This window comes from Eurypyga helias, unplaced genomic scaffold (genome assembly GCF_000690775.1).
Source record: "Eurypyga helias isolate BGI_N326 unplaced genomic scaffold, ASM69077v1 scaffold3350, whole genome shotgun sequence".
In the NCBI taxonomy this organism is placed as follows: domain Eukaryota; kingdom Metazoa; phylum Chordata; class Aves; order Eurypygiformes; family Eurypygidae; genus Eurypyga; species Eurypyga helias.
The window spans coordinates 62,460-82,543 of NW_010223607.1; the positions used below are offsets into that span (position 1 = coordinate 62,460).

General features: G+C 35.4%; 1 protein-coding gene across 1 annotated transcript in view; it reads left to right on the forward strand.

Annotated features, from left to right (window-relative positions):
• STS (steroid sulfatase (microsomal), isozyme S) overlaps positions 1 to 20,084 on the forward strand; it is a gene marked incomplete at its 5' end in the record, with an annotated part of 82,526 nt that overhangs the window by 40,600 nt on the left and 21,842 nt on the right. The window contains 3 exon segments of the mRNA XM_010161530.1: positions 2,930 to 3,067; positions 11,468 to 11,627; positions 13,037 to 13,158. Of these exon segments, the coding sequence (XP_010159832.1) occupies positions 2,930 to 3,067; positions 11,468 to 11,627; positions 13,037 to 13,158 (420 nt within the window).

Consider the following 20,084-nt stretch of genomic DNA (forward strand, 5'->3'; position numbering starts at 1 on the left):
AAAAGGCCTTTTTGCAGTTTTGATTCACCTCTTCCAAAATTAGGCAGATAAGATAGGTTAGATGAAACCCCTCCTTGTTCATTAACTGGCAGTACCTTGGAATATTTATCCCTCAATTTTAACTTAAATCAAAAGTCTCTATGAAACCTACAGAAATAATGAGTGGAGGGTATAGAGTAAAAAAGAAATTAAATTGTTATAAGAAAAGAGAAATGTATGTATTTAGCCTACTTTATAGTGTTTGCTTCCAAAATTGTTATATTACATGTGAAAGAGATCTGTTCTTAGAGATCCATAATTCATGCTTTGCATTTTTCTTCTGAATTGATTACAATTTACCAAATGAAGGTATTGCTTGTTTAACAGTAGCCACATCATTCAGTTTCACTTTAATGGGGCTTATCTCCTGGTAGCACACACTTTATTGCTTATTTACACTTTTCATTCTAGAAGGTGTCAGTGTTCAAGATGAACGTAGAAATGGAAGTTTTGCTTCATTTATGTGAGTGCATTGTGATTTCCATTCTCTGAAAATAGTGTTATTTGAATTACCACTATTAGTCCATCTGTACTGAAAAATGTTGTTGCTAAAATAAGTTGTCGTTTTAGCTTTTTTTAATTAACCCTAATGTATCCAATCCTCTTTGTGTTTAGTAAACCAAATGAAGGAAATGGAAGTTTTTTCATTGATTTCAACAAGCTTTGGATGAGACTTTCTATACATTTTATTGGAGTGGGAATTTCTTGTTTTGTTTGGTTTTTAGCCCAGGCCAAGTCAAGCTACTCAACCTGGTTTAAAAACAAACAAACAAACAAACAAAAATCAGAATGATGACTGCCTTATGCCTTATTTAATTAATTGTGATAGACATTTTTCCTTGCTAGTAATTTTTTACCCAGATTAATTAGGAAATCAAAATGGCCATTATTGAATGACAGCAGATGTCTCTGATCACCACAGATCATTTAATGGGATTTACTGAATGGGATTATTGTTTGATTTTTGTTTTGGTTTATATACAAGGTGAATTTGAAAATCCAATTTCATCAAACAAAACTCTGTAGGTAAAAAGATGCATTTGTGCATGTCATTGCACATATATTTCTTTCTGCAATCCTAATTATTATTATTATTATCATAGAATCATAAAATCATAGACTGATACAGTTTGGAAGGGAACTCTGGAGGTCATATGGCTGAATACCCACATATAATGTCCTAATTTATCTATATACTCCACTTTTGTAACATCATTGGGACTTTTCCAAGGGATATTATAATTACTTAGCAAGTACATTCTCCAAACAATCTCAGAAGCCAATGGGAAATTGCCTCTTTCTTTCCTGGCAGTAAGTCCACCTGCTGCAGCAAGCAAATGGCTTGTCAGATGGTTCTGCATGATTTTGCCTCAACCCACCAACTTGAAAATGTCAGCCTTCAAACAGATTTTCCACAACTCTGTTGGGAAATTTCAACTCCCACGAGTTTTCAAAATTAACATAAACAAATTCTCCTACTCTTATATTTCTTCTCTGCTCCTAGTTTACAAACAAGACCTACAGGTATCACTTACTTAACTGCAGATGCTCCTTTATTCATGATCCAGTCATTTGAGCTGATGAGAAATGAAGGTAGTCAACTCTTTTAACAAGGCAATTTTAGAATGCTATAACATTAAAAGTAAGCTAGAAATAGTAGCAATAAGGTAAGGTAACAATTTCTTATCCAGAAAAAAGAGCATAATAGCAGAAAGGATGATCTGAAAATCGTTAAAGAAGGCTCTGTATTTCAAAGTTCTTAGCCTCTTTGACACAATAATGGGGCATCAGCTGATAAATTAATTCTTAGTGGACAGGTGAGCAAATCAAAATTAACATTCAAATTGGACCATTCTTGGGTGTTTAAGTAAAAAGAATAAAGATAAAAAGGTTGTGAAGACAGAATTATCTTTATATGGTCTGGGATCCCTAAAGGATAAGATTAAAGTTCATTTGCAAGCTGATGTGAAGAAGTATATTCTTATACTTTGGTCGGTTTCCAGGACCAATAATTTTAAATTTCTAATCAGTATTAAATTCAGTGGAGCAAGTTACAAAGAGTGACTTCACTCTCATTCATACAAAAACCCTCTTTACAGAACTCAGTCTAAATAGGTTTAAATGTAATTTATGTGCACTGCAAGGCTCTCCACAGTGCCAAGGTAGTGTGAGGAGTCCTTTGTGCAAATGAAATGAGAGCCCACAGTGCCTTGGAGTTTCAGAGCATATCCATGTGGATTCTTCTTTCAAATACGTGCACATGTCTGTGTTTATTGCCTTGTACATTTTGAATTTAGTCGTCGCCTATTCTTACATGATGAGAATTTAGGGACTAATTAGTAGGCTTTATGATGAAACCATGTGGTCTCTGGAGGCACTCCATACATTAACTTCCCTTTTTTTCTTAGAATGTCTTATTCTTACACTCACACTGAGATTTTTGCCATGTTTCCTCTATAGGTTGCTAGGCAGCAAAGCTTTACCCCCAAACTGTTAGGTCCATTCTGCATGCAGAGACTCTTTCAGATATCCTCAGTGGTTTGAATCTTTCTGCTGAGGGGTTTCCTTGATTGAGAGCAACTGCTTCCAAAGGTCACTAGCTCTCTGTAGAGCAGCCCTTTACTCTGATGTGCACAAATCTTCTCATTTTATACTTCAAGAAACCCTGCAGCAATCAAACCATGGTCCTGATTGCAACAAGCCTTGTGCAATTGTCCCCTACTGTATGTTGCATGGTGCCAATTGCTATCTATAATAATATTTATATGGAAAGTGATCTTAAAAAGCCATAGGGACAAAATATTTATATGTGCCAAGGTTAATGAAAAAAGCCACTTCCAGATATTAAACCTGGTGTTTTTTTTCTCTCTCTTTTTTTTTTTTTTTTCAGGGCAGATTCTGGATATGCTGGAGAAATATAATCTGAGTAATAAAACTCTTTTATACTTTACGTCTGACCAAGGTGCTCATGTTGAAGAAATCTCTAGTTCTGGAGAAGTCCATGGAGGATATAATGGCATATATAAAGGTGACCATCCCATGATGATTCTTAAAGACTCTTTCAGAAACTATCATCTCATTGTTTTTGTGCCAAAACTGTAATGTAGACTGTGGCCAAGAAGGTTAAAACTTGATCACTTAATAGTAGATTTCTCATGATTGTCATTCTAAATTCAAACATAGGCAATAAATAAAAATAGTTACTTGTCAAACCAGCAGCTTAACCAGAGTACATACCCAGACAGTGCTCTGTGGAGTTTTAAGACCAGAAAATACACTCTTGAACGAGGCAGAGGTATGACTTTGGAAGAATGTCAGGTTATAGTACTTTACTGTAATTGCTGGATAGCACACGGGAAAGAAAGGAAGGTTGTTTGTGAGCCATCAGGAATCCTAAATAGGAGCTAAATACCATGAACTGAGTGGGGTCACATGAAGATAGGATATAGAGAGGATGGGGGAAACAGTAAGAGAGCCCAGTGAATTCATTACAGAAAAAGTAGAAAAAGAAATTAAGGTTAAAAAAGGAAAACGAGGAGTTGAGCTGAGTGTGGGATGGGCAAGTTCAACAAGAGCCAGAAAAGGATACCTTTAAGATTTATCTGATACCTTTGAGAGCCACTGGATACCTTTGTGAACATGGTTCCAACATGGGGATGAACATAATTATTGTCAGAAATATGTTTTTGAGAAAGTCAGAATAAGAAGATGTAATATGATAATAGTGTGAGAGAATGAAGGATGAATTCTGCCTTATAACATGGCAATAATGTTCAGTCACGGATTGGTCACAATCAAAGATTATGCTTATTTTGTCACAGACTGCTCAGACAACATTGTCAAATATGAAATAAAGGATTACCTCTGACAGACTACAGAAAACACTGTTTTATAATGTGCAAGTGGTAGACACACAGCATCAGAAAAATGAACCTCAAAATGCTTTTAATAGTCTTCAATTATATTGAAGTAGGAATGCTTGTTTTCATTATTTTTAAAGAAATGCAGTGAATATTCTTGAGTTTTTACCAGTTCTTTTTATTCTTTCACTAGAAAATGTCTGTGTAATTTGTTTTCCCCTTGTATTTCAGAGGACAACATCAAAGAAAACCAGGTTTTTGGAAAGTAATCTTCCAAACTTGAGACTTATTCGTAGAGAGAAAGAAGTAAATTGCCTTTGGGGGAGAGGGGGGAGGTTTGTTGGGTTTGGTTTGGGTTTGTTTTTTTTTTTGGGTAGGTTGGGGGTTTTTTGTGTGTGTGTTTTTTGTGGGGTTTTTTTTTGGTTTTTTTTTGTTTTTTTTTTTTTTAAGTGGTACTGCAAAATTACAAGATCATATAGTAATTGAATCTGGAAGGCACCTCTCAAGTTCTGTAGTCCCAGCCCCTGCAGAGCAGTGTCAGCTAGAGCAGGTTGCTCAGGGCTGTGTCCAGTCAAGTTATGAAAATCTCCAATGATGGAGACTCCGCAGCCTCCCTGGGAAACTTGCTACAGTGATTGATCACACTCACCATAAAAAAAGCTTTTTCGTATGTTTAAATGGAATTTTCTGTGTCAGCTTGTGCCTATTGCCTTTTGTCCTGTCACTGGACAGCACTGAAAAGTGTCTGACTCTGTCTTCTTTACTCAGGTAAATCCATGTATTGATACAGATGGGTAAGAGGCTCTTGCTGAGCCTTTTCTTGTCCAGGCTGAACAGTTCCAGGTCTCTCAGCATCTCCTCACATGCTGAATGCTCCAACTGCTCAGTCATTTTCACAGCTCTCCTTTGAACTCACTCCAGTATGTCCGTGTCTCTCTTGTACTGGGGAGCTCTGCTCTTGGACCCAGCACTCCAGGTGTGTCTCAACAGTGCTGAGCAGAGGATAAGGATGACCTTCCTCAACCTGCTGGAATCATTCTTCCTAATGAAGCCCAGGGTGATGTTGGCCTTCCTTGCCACAAGGGCACATTGCTGGCTCACGTTCAATTAGTTGTCCATCAGGACCCCCTGGTCTTTCTCTGCAGAGCTGCTTTCCAGCCAGTCAGTGCCACCCCCTTCGGTGGTGCTAGAGGTTATTCCTCTGCAGATGCAGGACTTGATATTTCCCTTTGCTGAACTCCATGAGATTCCTTTTTGCCCAATTCTCTAGCCTGTCGAGGTCCCACTGAATGGTAGCACCACCATAAATGGATCAGCCACTCCTCCCAGTTGTGTTTCACCTGCAAAACTGCAAAAAAGAACAGTAAGCAATAAAAAATACACTGAGGTTTTCAAGCAAGAATTCTTCACAGTTTTCAGTCAGCAGCTATCTCCTGACTGAGAAATGACCTGTATATTTAAACTATGAATGAAATGCTACACAAGCAAAACAAGCAATGCCAAAGCCATGAGGTTACAAACTATCACATGGGTCCCCTTGGGCTAACACCAGAATGAAATCTCTTGAACATTAGCACAACGGCCTTACATAGTGATTTAAGTAATTGAAAAACCATATGGTTACATATCTGTAGCTGTAGGCATAGCCTGAGGTGTTTTAGAAGCTCTAAAAGATATTTGCCTTCTAGAATGCCAGACAGAAGATAGAGGATAAATGATGATGAGGAAAAAAAAGACAAATACACTGGAGAATATGCCTTCCTGAGGAACTTTGACTGAATGGAGTCTTTTGTTTCAAGCCTTGCAGAATTTTGTATTCATACTTACAGAATGGAGAATAATTTGAAATAGGTCTTCCCTGAATTAATAAAAAATCTGATTGATAGGGTTACTAGGGGAGTGATGGGGCTTCTAATTTTTAAAATTAATTGTGTGCTTTACAGTTAGCACCTATGCTATTATGTCAAATGTTGTAATATATTATGGAATAGAAAAGAATCACTATATAAGACACAAAGTAATTATTGTAGGAGAGACATTCTTAATAAAATAAAAATAAATTAAAAGACCCATGCAATCAGTTGGATATACTTCCACCACTTTAAAATACAATGAATTCTGCTTTATCTTCCACTCTCTCCATCTCTGTGTCAGGTAAATACCTCAATTTAACAGTTATATTATGCATAATTTTCAAAACAACTGAAGTGGAATTGATCAATTATCTGAATAATTAGCTATTTTCATAAACAAGAATTTATTCATATTAACATTCATGTACATTTAAAAGTGTTAAAGGTCTGTGTATCTCTGGCAGATTTCATGAAAATCAGACCTGTTAAGCCCTATGTCTCAGGCACTGATGTAGCAATGTGCCTAAAAAAGGACAACCTTTATGCTGCTTTTGCTCATGTACATGCACTAGGAATTTGCTTCAGCCAATGAATGGTTTACAAAACTGGGAGACATACACGTCCTTTCTTCCTCTCTCTGCTAGACAATCTCCGCTACTCACCTTTTTGTGTATCAGCGCCGCATGAATGCAAACATGAATTGAGCCACTTAACCCTCTTGTCAGAGCTGGAGCAGTATACTCAGACATAATTGGTTCTATCCTAAAATCAAGAGCTCTCAAAAGATCTCCACAACTCGAACTCACTAATTTGCCTTGATATCCAGCCAAATGAGCACCAATAATAAAATTTAAGAGGAGTTTGCAGAGCTAGGCTAGCACTGCAAGACAATGCAAAAAGAAGAAATTGTTATTTGGAAGTTTTATAACTCTGGATTCTGACTGCAGAACAGTCACTGTAAATTTGTATAGCCCTTGAAATTAGAAACCAGAGCTAACATAGTGCTTAACTAGTTGCTGTCTGGTTTATCTCTTCAGTATCCTTTTTCAGAAGACATATAGTAATACTGAAGTGGATCAAAATCATGACATCTCTTTCCAGTATCCTTTTTCTAACAGTTGCCAGGATCAGAAGCCTTGGAGGAAGATGCAGGAGCTGTGTAATGAATAAAGAAAATCCCTAAGAAGAGTACCCTAGTTCAGTAATTTTATTTCTGATGTTCACTGTGCTGCAAATAGTTTTACAGAATGTCATTTTTTATCTTGTTTCCTGTTCATCCAACTTGATGTGAAATCTATTATCTTTTCCTCTGAACTTGATCAACATCTCACTTCCTTTCCAAAATTTAAGGAAATATATTAAAATAACAGGGAAGTTAATAGATAGCCCCATCAAGGTAGCTTACTGTTAACTTTTTTTGCAAGTGTTGTAGGCTGTTGGTTTTATCTCTTTGTTTCATGCCTGTTAGTCAGATTTTGATTCATGACAACATTTTGTCTCCTAGCCCATGATTAATGTGCCAGAAACTTTTGTTGAAGGTCCTTGTCAAAGATTTTTCAAAGGTTTAAATCTACACACAGCCTCTAAACCAGAAAATAGTGGCTATTTTATTAAGAAATTCTTCACAACAACTCAAGACCTGCTTAGCTGAATTCCTGAAGAACTCCTGGGTCCAAAAATGATAATATGTTTTTTACCTGGCTACTTAGTGTTTTGATCAGAAACTGATCAGAGAAATTATCAGTTTCTATCAGAAACCTGGTAGTTCCTGTGGACCTATTGGACCAATGGGTTCTTTGAATCATTTGGGCTGGTTAATTCCTTTGGAAAACAGTTTGTGATGTATTTTTGAAAATTCTTTTTTTCTATATATTTTCCTATTTAGCTCTTTATCATTCATACCAGATCCCTGAATGCTTTCTCATATATGGGCATATAACTTGTATCTGATGTATGATGTGTAACCTCTTAAGTTATTTATAACATATAAGTTATTATGACATATAACATATAAATTTTGGTCCTTTTAATCCTGTTAATATTAACATTTTCTGATTGAAATATGGAACTTGCATTTAACTGAAGTTTCCTCTTAAAACTTTCTATGTAATTTTCCCAGTTTTTTTTTTTTTTTTTTTCCAGTTTCTTTGTCATTGAGGTATTGTTTTTGTATGTGATATCCAGGATATCTGCACTGACTTCTTAGGTGGTTTTCAGTCTTTTTCTCATTAGTATGACATCTGCAGTTTAAGCATCTCTCTTTGAGCTAGTCACCTTAGCTTTATTTTAGGAACAGAAAAAAGATTAGATTTTCTGAATATTTAAGTGTCTACCTCAGAATAAAATGACCAAAATAAATAGATAAATATTCTCTCAATTGTATAAACAAGCAGCTTAAGATAATTGGTCTAAAGGATGCTGTTATATTCTTCTGTGGTACTCTGAGATAGCAGAAAAAAGTGAAGGCATTAAAAACTATTCTTTACATTTTTCTCATTACACTATTTCACTGGTACATATACAGGCAGTGGAAGACCTCCCTCATTGTCACTTGTTGACATCTCTCTCACTCTGTTACATATGAGATTTTCTATGAAGTCTCCTTGCATCTCTTAGTACTCTTACTGTCAGCTTCTTTTGGACACGTAGTTAAATGTATTTTGACTGTACCTTGGACTGGCAGATTAGGAACACCGTCTTTCTTTGTATTGATGAAGCATTGAGCACAGTGCATACAGACACTTGGCTAATGTCATGCTGCTAGAGTGGGTCATGAGTTATGCTGCTAGTGGAATTGAGTCAAACTGTTAATGGCAAACCATTTGAAAACCTTCATTTTAAGTGCTTTATGCCTTAGAAATAGATATATACATAGTTACTTTGTTAATATCAATGAAAAATAATAAATGAATGTTTCTTAAGTACGTGGATGCTGATTTTTTAGATGACAGCTACTGCAGATCTGTGAGAGCTGAGGAAGGACTGGAGGAATTGATTATCTAATATTCTATTGAAAATTAATATTTTTACACATTTTCATATACTGCACTGATAAGTTCATTCATCAGTATTTCTGGAAGCTATTGGAAAAACTTTTCCTATCTGTAAGCCACAGAGAAATCAAACTGACCATTACTTTGGCCTCAGGAGCTATGCTATTGCGTTTTGTAGAGTTATTAGTTGGAGTTTCACTTTCATGAGAAAGTGAAATGAGAGCAAGAATTGATCTTTTTTCCAGATGTTCTGTATGCTTATATTCTCTCTCAAGTGATACAGATTTTTAAATAATCAACCCATCTTGTAATTTTGACTGAAAGAGAAAATACCCTGAGACATAATTTCATTTGATTGAAAGAAAGAACCGATGAGAAGATATCCAAATGAACTGTATCTATTACATTCACCTGTACAAAACCATCTCAGGTTGAGAATTAACAACAGCAGTGCATGAAACAGATTTAAAATCAGTAAAGAATGGCTTGCCATTGAAAATAAATTTTTGTTTGACCATTTTATAAATTAAGCAATAACAACCAAAGTTTTGATTGTCAATATTTGTAACATAAAGTCCACTGCAGATGGATAGAGTTGTGTGGGGTTTTTTGGTTTTGTTTTGTTTGTTTGTTTTTTTTTTATCATTCAAGAGACTAAATTGGTTTTGGAAGCTTTGTTTGCAGAAGAATATAAGGAGGAAGGAAAGGGTAGTATGATTATAATCCAAGTGATCCAAGAAAGTTATTTAAAATGGTTTTCATCTTTCATAATTCAAAATATTAGTAGTGATATACCACAGCGTTCTTTATATATCATCTTTATAAAAGCTCTATTTCCAGAGTTAGGTAATAGTAGTCAGTTTAAACTAGAGGGGAAAGAAATAAGACATTCTTTTATCTAAGATTTGAAATGAAGTTAAAATGGAAATTTGACATCATGTTGTGGATGACTGCAGAGAGTTCTTTCTGTACTTTGCCTATTCCTGCAGATTTTTCAGGAGAGGTGAATGTAGGCTATTGTTCAGTGTAGCACTGAAGGGTGCAAGTCTTCAGAAAGCATGGATAGCTAAGCATGAAAATACATCCTGGGGTGTTCTATGCTGTTTTAAAAACATTTTTAAAGAATTTAAGAGAACAAAAATAATATGTAGATAGGCTACCTAGATAGGCCAGGCAAACAGACTACTAGATTGCTGCCTTATCTCTGTTTCAGTGTTGTCAACTCCAAGCAAAATACAAAATGAGTCAGATCCGGAATTATCAAGAGATTTTATTTTTACATAATGAGCTTTCGTGGATTTTTTATTTTCCTTCAAATACTTAGGCCATTTGGATTTTGCTTCATGTTTAAAACATCAGTAGTGAAACCTTGATTTATTTTTTAAGGAAAAATAAATGCAGATAGTATGAACAATGTTAAACAGCTAGAGTTTTAAAGGCAATGTATATCAACGGATTTGTAATGATATAATGGCATTAAGCAACTCTAATGATTTCACTAAACACATTTTCTAATAAACATGAACGCCACATAGGCATAGATAATACAAGACAGTCTTCCACAATGACCTGTAATTCCTGTTCTGGTTCCCTGCTATTCCTAACCTCCAGAGATATTCCTAACCAAAAAAAATCTCCAATTAGTCTTTTGAAAGGAAAACATTAGTCACTCTTCATAGACATAAGCAGGGAGACCGCCCTGCTGTGGAGTCCATTTTGCTTTTTGTACCTCACAGCAGGGAGACACAGTTTGCTGAGTGCTCCCTTTGTGCTTGGGTAATGTGCAAGTTTTCTGTCCTGTTCTGTAGTGATTCAAGAAAATTGTACTGTGAACCTAGGAGCTATGAAAGTGATACCATATGTAGGTTTTAAGAACTACAACCCATGCAGGAATGGGATTCACCACTTACCTTGAAATTGCTCTGTCTTTAGATTACACAGGAGGCAAGAGTAAAACGAGAATTTATTTAAAAAATCCAATCTAGCTAGCACTGTTACTAGGTTCAGATGTGTATAGAGAAATAAAAGGAAACTTACACTTAAAGCTACGTATGGTATAGATTAGAGTCTGTCCATACTGTCCAACCAACAAGCTGGACAAGACAGAACTAGCATCCGGCTCATTAACTAAATCATCTCCTCAGCATAGCTGTTCACTGAAAAATGTCTTAATTTGAGGATATCTGTAATCTGATATCCTTTACATTTCCTGGGTTTTTACTCAGATTTATCTACTCCCACTCAACAGGATTTTCTGTTAACCATAGTTCAGTTACATAGTTAAATTAGTACTTTCTTCTCTCTAAAATACTTTTTCTATCTATTTTAATAAAATACCATATATCTTCCCTGGGATCGTGCCTCAGACATAAGCATGCATCAATTTATTTTTGATTCCTGTCTTTTGGTTTGATCTTCACATATCTATGTGGCACATTATCTAGACCAAATTCTGTATGAAGATTCCTGCAAGGTGCCTTTTTATCTCCTACAGCTGTTTTTAAATTTTATTTGTAAACTAAATAAATTTTGTAAGATTGTTCTAATATATACTGATTGTAGGTGGAAAACCTAAATCTAGAAAATTTAAAAGAAAATAATGCATTTAAGGAAGACATTCTAGGTAGGCAGAATGTTTAATATTTGGAAATTGAATCTTGCATGTGGGGTGTTTTTCTAAGAAGAAATTGATTTTTTAGCAAACAAAACTTTCAATTTTCAGGTGGAAAATCAACGAACTGGGAAGGAGGTATTCGTGTTCCAGGTCTTCTCCATTGGCCTGGAGTGATACAGGCTGGTGCCATTATTGATGAGCCAACAAGTAACATGGATATATTTCCTACCATAGTCAAACTTGCCGAGGCACAGTTACCCTCTGACAGGTATGCTCTGTAGTTATCTCTGTTTTAGAGAGAATCTCACGAGCATTTTATACATTCTGGTGGTGTCTATTAAGATAGAGGTGAGAAACAAAGGAAAAAGTTACTTTTTTAAAGGCATTTTTTGTCATTAGCTACAGCAATAAGTTGTCTCTTTTCATATTGACATACCAATATATTTCACAAAACTACTGATTGTAAATACAATTTAAATTGCAGAACAATAGCCAAGCCACAATGAGGGTAAGAGGATACAACCAAGAACAACATACTGTAAAATCATGGCCTAGAATTCTTTACTAAACCCAAAAATTAATGTATCAAAAAGGGCTCTGTTCTGTGTGAGTGAAAGTGGTAGGAAAAGGAACTGCAAGTGGAAATTAAACTTTACAAGCTCAACCTTAGCCTGCTTAGTATAACAAAACACATCAAAATGCCAGCTAGGTTTTTCTCACAGGATTTTTTGTTCTTCACCAAGTTAGTAAAAATAATCCCTTAGAGTTTTGCAGCCTTATAAGAAAACCCACTGGACTTCTAAAATTCATAAGGTGCTTTTCTGACACTCCTACATCCCTGTGCTTTGTCTTGTTCAGGAGATACCTGGTCTCAGTAGCAAGATGCATTGTAATATAGTAAGTGAAAAACCTGCTGATATATTTTGAACACATCTGCCATACACAAACAGCTTTTAAGCACAAAGCATCCAGAATCCACAGGGCGAAATGCAGTGGTGAGCAGACACTCTGCTAATGATGATTCATTGAGTGCTTGAAGGAAATTGCAGGGCGGGACATATGTAAGACAAGAAAAATTAGGCAGACTGGTCCTTAGACATAACCTACAAGCAGTAACTGTGAAACCTAAGCAGTTCAGATTGTTGTTAACATGGGCTGATATTATGCACTTTGTTTTTGTATTGCCTCAGTAAAGACTAAGCACTAATCTTTTATTTTGATCTTTTTTGATACCAGGATGCAAATATACTCATGTAACTTCCACTTGCAAGTTTCTCCACTGTGATTCTTCTCTGTATAGTAGTTGCCATAATTACTGGTTTGTGATAGGTCAGAGTGGGATCTCAGTGACTAGCTTGAAGCATCTTTAATATAGCAGCTGAATGCTTATCACTCCACTCAGTTCTTCCCGAGAAATAAGAGAAATTACTACGATTAGGATTCAGTCACTAGAAGGGAATAGGTTAAAAGGGGAAGGAGGAGATGCTCCTAGTTCAGGAAGAAAAATAAATAATCAGATAGAAAACACTCGTATATCCCACTTCTGAAACAACAAACCAACAGATTTGGGATTCAGATAAGATTTATTTTTTTAAGGAGGGGAAATACAAAGTTATAATATATTCTCAGTATAGTGAGGTTTGGGTTATTCTGATTTTGAAATGCTTTCTTACTCAGAATTATTGATGGACATGATCTGATGCCCTTACTTCAAGGAAAAGTTACCCGATCCAAGCATGAATTTCTCTTCCATTACTGTAATGCATATTTAAATGCCGTGCGCTGGCATCCAGGAAACAGTAAGTAAACTTGCCTGTTCACATTTTAGTATCTCATATAACTTTTATTGCAGCTTGAAAAGAATCAGGAAAAAGCCTTTAAACAAATAAATTGTTTAAAATATCTAGCCTTTTTCCTTCTTTTTCACTTTCTATTTGCTGGAACACACCTATTCGCCATTTCAGTGTTTGGCATAAGTTTGTTGCTATGAATTAATGTTACATATCAATACAATACTGAGATCTATGGTATCTGAAACTATTTATTTTTAAAACTTGCCTAGATAGTCTGTTACTGAATGAAGTAGTCAAAGTTAACTGCTAAATCTTCCTAAAAATGTACAGGTAATAGGATAGCTTGCTAATTAACAGCACAACTATAATGTCAGCCTGGACTTTAGTTTTTTAGCAAAGTATAGAAGAATCACTGAATCAAAGTCATAATTATCCAAGAAATTAATACGGTATTAAGGTGCCCCTTTCCATGCTTCTTATGAATGATATAATTCCAATTTGTGGGACAAGAAAAATAGCATTTCCCACTGATCTGCTTCATTTCAACTAACAGCTCCCTGTTTCTGGTAGCAACTTCCACATTAACCAAAGCATGTTTCCCTTTCTATAAAAATCTCTGAGCTAAATGAAGTCAAACACATTTTTCTCATCTCAGTTGACACTCAAAGTGATGACTTGTGTCACAGCTTCAAAATGATGATCCAAGACAGGCTTTGTTGTAGCATTTTTTTAAGTACCTTGGGAAAGGACTTGTGTAATGTGCAGATTTAAAATGAGTTGGGAAACTCTGTCTTCTTGGTCTGTAGTCTGACTCTACCTGTCTTGGACTTCAGGAGAGGAAAACGGAAAATATTACATATAGCATTTATTTACTACCACTTTGGCTGTATATCTTGCATTTGGTAAAAAAATTCATAAGGAAGAACCAAGCATTTGGAAGATGTGGCTATCTAGTACCATTTTGGATCCGAGGTTGGATGAAGTTATTCTGCATCATGATAAGGAAAGAAGTAGGCAGAGCTCCAGGCAGGCAGAGAAGCTGTTTTTCTCTAACAAATATCTTTGCAAGATGAAGTATCGCTTGTCTGAGGAAAGGGTCAGCTTTGTTATTCACTGAAGGGGAATTTAATGGGAAATGAAGGAGAGTAATGATGAGGGGGCTAGTCTGTTATATTTACTTGAGGGGTAACAATGTATATTGTGATTCTCTCTTTATCCTTCATCCAAGGCAATCAATAAGAAAGTCCACTCAGAACCTGGTAATAACATTTTCTTAACAATGAGCTGATTTTCTTATGGAAGTGTTTTTCAACTACTACCTTGTTGGCTTATATTGTCGTGTGAGAGTAGGCAATAGCCAGATATTCCTCTCTACTCCCTTTTGTACCAGTCCCCTGGGAGACCTCAACAGCTGCTTCTTTCTTACTTGTCCAGTCACAGATCTTTAAAAATACCCACTCTATGTAGACTATGCAATCAGATTTGTAAAGATATTTGTTGCAGTCAGCTAAAGGTTTGCCCCCGTTTGTCTCTCTGCCACAGATTATTTATGTATAGAGATAAATATACTTGCATTACAGCTGTACACACCTGATACTACTATCAGTGCTGTGGGTACTCATGGAAAAATGAGTATGGTTGTTTTTTATTCTGATATCTCAGCAACTCTGTATGAAGCAACTGATAAGTTGCATTGTATAATTAGTTGGAACATTGTTTAACTGCTTAGTACATTGTAAAACTAGCTAGAGTACTGTGGTCTTGCAGCTTCCCACCAAAGCTTGATCTTTACAACCAGTCTCAAGAGTCCATCCACAGTCACTATTTCCTCTACTATTATGAGATATTTTAGTATATCAAAATGAACACATGTAAAGCAGAAATATAATGCAGTATTTCCTTTTTTTTTTTTGTTGAGAAGCATTATTTCAAACATTCAAAATGTTGCAGAGCTTTTGCCTAGCAGCAAAGAACCAGATTAGAATATCCTATAGCAACAGTTAATTCCATATACTTAGGAATACATCCAAGAAAGTGAAAGAGGCCACATTCGTTAAAGATGGACTAAAAAGCTGGACATCTGTGCACTTTCACTTAACCTCAGCATACTACTATTATCAGTTACAAGACTATAAATCTTCAGGGTTTGGGTTTAGACCAATCACTATCCCTATCTTTTTATGTGTTCCATGTCTAATGGATCTTATGGCCTGGTGTCCCTGTCCATGGCAGGGGGGTTAAAACTAGATGATCTTTAAGGTCTCTTCCAACTCAAATGATTCTGGGATTCTATGAACAAGTACCATATAACTCCATGAGTACACACATTTTCTAGTGTCCAGAAGTGGCTGGAAGATCTCTCGTCTTTTAGTTGCACCTCTTCAATGACTAGTCGGGTAAGTAGTACTCAGTTCACAGAGGACCACCAGAATCAGATACCTAATTAATATTCATAAGGTTATCCTTGAACAAGTGATATTCCTTATCTAAGATAAATCAGGAAATTCTTCTAAAAAACAACATCAGGAACAGTTACCTCTTTCTGTGTACTGTAAATGACTTTTTAGATCAGAAAATACTTGTGTTGTGCTTGATACAGATAGTTACCTAGATTCACCACATCTAATTTTGAGCTGTGTAAAAACATGCTACCTGCAGATTATGCCTGTATGTACAGGCAAAATTCTGACCAGCTCTGCCTCTCACTAGGCTGGAGCCTTAGTGGAAGAAACCAAAATTAATAATGCCAGCTATGTTCAGCATCTTCTGCACTGCTCTGGTATCTGCCCTCATGAAAAAGACCCAATTGTCTAACTAGTACGAGTCTGCATTATAGACTGCTGATCCCCTCATTAAATGTGTAATTTCTATTAACTTTGAATATGTAACTTTTGAAGAAGAAAGCAGCAATTGCCAGAAGTCCATGGAAAAGAAAGCTTACGTCTGCTAAGGAAAATTATATTTATTTATTTATTCATTTATTTATTAACTAAAGTACAAGCCATTCTAAATAAACTCCCATATATTCTTATATTTCTTACTGTATTTATATTCTGGGAAGTCTTTGTTTTTATGTCAGTTTCAGCTTGCATATTCCACCTTTTTTCTTACCTAATGAAAGTGTAAGATTAGGTTTGATCCTAAGGAAAAATGCATATACCAGGAACTGATAGGGAAGCAAACACCCTGCTTAGTAATTTGTTGCCTTGTTGCCTCCATCACGCTACAGTTCCCTTAGTAACTTTATCTTTGCCCTTGTTAGATTTCCACTGTGCTTCAGTCCCCAAAAAATTTTTGGTTTAATTTTTGACTCTTACGCTGTATATATGAAACAGGTAAATCTAGTGTATGTGAAATTTATAGTACTGGCACACCTTTCCCTTGCTTGGAAAGTATGACTAAGTCTGAAGTCTGAATTAAACAGAGGTGTTAAGGTCAGAAACTTCAGGGTTAACAACTACTATTTCACGTTTATATATTTAGAGGCTAAGCATTCCTCATAACCAAATCAATACACATCTTCATTAAGACATATTAGTTAGGTCAGTTACTGCATTCACAATATACTTTCCCCTTCATCAGCTCTTTGAAGGAGCAATTAGAGGATGTGTGCTATGTAATGCACTTCTCAGACAACACTTCAAAATCTAAACCTTATCCTTTCTAGACAGGTGTGAGGAAAAGAATCTCTCTTCCCTCTACCCTCCTTTCCTTTAACAGACACAGAAAACAAGCGAGCATAATTTTCTTCTTCATCTCTCTTTGATTCACTTACATTTTGCTGATACTAGAAAATAATGCACATTATTCTTCACATTCTGAATTAAAAAAGGAATGGAATATCAGGCAATTTTCTTTGTTCATGATTCATGTCTCGCTCTCACAGACTCATGCGTGCTGACACTTGCTATCTGTGCCTTGGAAACAGCCAAGACATACCGTCCCAGTCCTTGGAGAATGACTTACTGTTATTTTGAAACCTTATAAATATGTGTAGTTTAATTGATATGTTAAAAATACAGAGAGGAAGACATGCTAAAACAGAGTCAGCAAAGTACTGTGATTCCTCATTTTGAATGCTTATGCTCCACAGCTGCCTCGTGTATCATATAAATACCAATATATGAAAGCAACATCTTTAGGGGCGAAAAAAACCCCAAAAAACCAAACCAAAACAAAACAAAAATGCCACCAAAACCACCACCACCACCAAAAAAAAAAACCAACCCAAAACTTTTCTTTCTGCCTAGTAAGATGCAATCATTTAGGTTTTATTAATCATTAAATATTTACATTTAAAACAAAACAGGTGTAGGATTTGCCTGTACTTTCTTGAGCTGAGCCAGCCAAAGTTTTATGTTCCTTTCTGTTACTTGTGTATGTCAGATTATGCTTTGGCTTAATTTAACTCTGATCATGTGTGCTTCTGCTAGTTCAAGCAGACCAATCCTCATGTATTTGCTAAACTTATAATATAGCATAACTGAATACTAAAAAACTATCAAGAGCTCTGTCTCCAGCACATTATTGGCATATGAATCAGTACTATTAAAAATGCATTGCTATGACAACTTAATTATAAGAAGACATCAGATACAGAAAACATCTACAGTTGAATGAAACTACTGCATCTTACAGGCTGCTCTGTTTGTAAACAACATTGCCATTTGATAAGGAGGAAATATATTGTAATCCTGTGTAATGAACATTGAAAAATTTAATGCAATACAGTCTGTACTATAAGGAAATAATAACCTCCATGGTATTTTGGTGCTACTAATAAAAGTATACTAATGTTTCTGACAATGCTAGAGTGACTTCACTAGCAGCACTTCACCTTTTCTATTTTGAAATGGATTTCATTATTCAGTGGAAAATGTAATTCAGTAACCAAAAAAAGAAGAGGCTTCCTATGGCAAGTTAAACTGAAGCACAGTAGACACACTAGTTTATCGTGCAAATATAATGGCTTTTAAAGACAGTAGAGGTTGAGTGAAAAACTTTACACAGAAATTTTCCACTTTGCCTCAGTTAACAAATAGGATGCATTTCAGTTAGTGTGTATTCTGAGTTTCTTGTTTGTTGCAGTCTACTGCAATTACTGAAAATAGTTCAATCATATTCACCAAGCAGGGATATTTTTCTATATTATTGTGGAATGCTAGCTATTGTGATTCATGGCTGTTGCAATGTCCTCCAGCATCCAACTGTGTACTGTAATTTATGAGACAGATTTTGTTCTTTGTCTAGCAATAAGGGTCTTTGTCTAGCAATAAGGGTCTAGCAATAAGGTCTTCCTAGTCACACATTTAGCTTTTTTTTTGCACTATCTGCTGTTACAGGTTAAAAACAAGCCAAAAGAGCATGAGAGAGGAATATTGTCTGGTTTGCAGTTTTCAGATTGGATCTGTGGGATAAATTTACTGAATAGACTTAAGTTTTTTTAAGTGTTTCCTCCAGATTCTATTTGTCTAAAGACATTAAAGTCATAATAAAGAAAAGACAGAGCAAGAAAAATCTCCTCAGAAGGGACATTTTGTTACAACTTCCAGTTTGGACAGGTACAACCTTTCTTGTGAAATGGAATTAAAATAACACCTAGTTCTAAGAAATGAAAATAAGATGAGCAATAAAAATAAAGTTCTGTTTTCTCTGATATATCTCTAATATAAAGTATTGGAGATACTGCTAAGTATTTGATATGTTAGAGCTATCTCTTAATATTTTTTCTACTTTCTCTAATATAAACAAGTAATTTCAATTCATACATTCTCTGAAGCCTCGTAAGTGGGTTTCCCACCCTTCTTCTCATTACTTTCTAATAATAAGAGAGCAATTTTTTCATTGTGTTCGTTGCCATATGGTGAATGCTTTGGTAGCTTATTATGTAAAATGTGGGATGTGCTTGTCATACCCAGTAGACTCACTGGCATAACCATCCCCATCCCCAGCTTTTTCCTATTCCTTTGCTTGCTTCCCTGAGGAGCTATTTCCATTTATGGTTTACTTGCTTTCTCTGTGGTGAACAAAGGGCTTAGAGGATGCTGTTACAGATTAGGAAGGATTCACACTGACCCTGAGAATGCCATCAGTTATGGTTACTTGCTTTCATTGCTATAACAACACAAAGGAAGGTAAATTTAACAGAAGCTTGATCAAGGACCTTTTTTTGCACAGCATCTTCTAAAGGAGAGATAATACTACCATGTGACTATAACTGCTGTCAAGGAAACATTTTGTTTGCTTACAAAGAAATATCTTTTTTTAATCAAATCTTACCGTACCAACCTCATATCTTTTCTCGGAAAAGAACAGATGGGAAAGAAAGAGAAAGGAATGATAAACATTTGAAAGAGTAAGATTTTTGTATTGTCACAAAAATTTTTGATTTCTAACTAGAAAGAATAGACTTCTTTAGTCATAGTAAAATTGATGTAGGAACACTTTTGTTTCAGGCAGCCATTCCCGCAGTGAAAGACCATGTTAAATGTCCTTTGACATTGACATTATACACACAGACTTTCAGTGATCATATCATAGTGCTTTTTCTTCCTATAAAAATAGCAACCATAACATAGTGGTCTATTGAATCCATGATATCCTGACCCAAATTAGTAACGTTCTTAGTGAACAGAGAAAGGTTGACAGGTTTCAGTGATCATATAAAGGCAAAGGCATTTAAAGTAGCTAATTCAGTATTATTTAAACTTCAGCTTGAGTGGCTTACTGTCAGATATTGTGTCATGCACTTGTGACAGTATAAAAGAAAAATCTTTTTTTTTCTCTATACTCCACAGCTAACACTTAAATAGAAAAAATATCTGAGATATAAGAAAGGTCTAATAATTTCTAATAATTTATAAATTTTTTTATAAATTTAGCAGTAATCAGAACAAGCATAAATAACAACAGCTACATAAAAGAATAGGTAA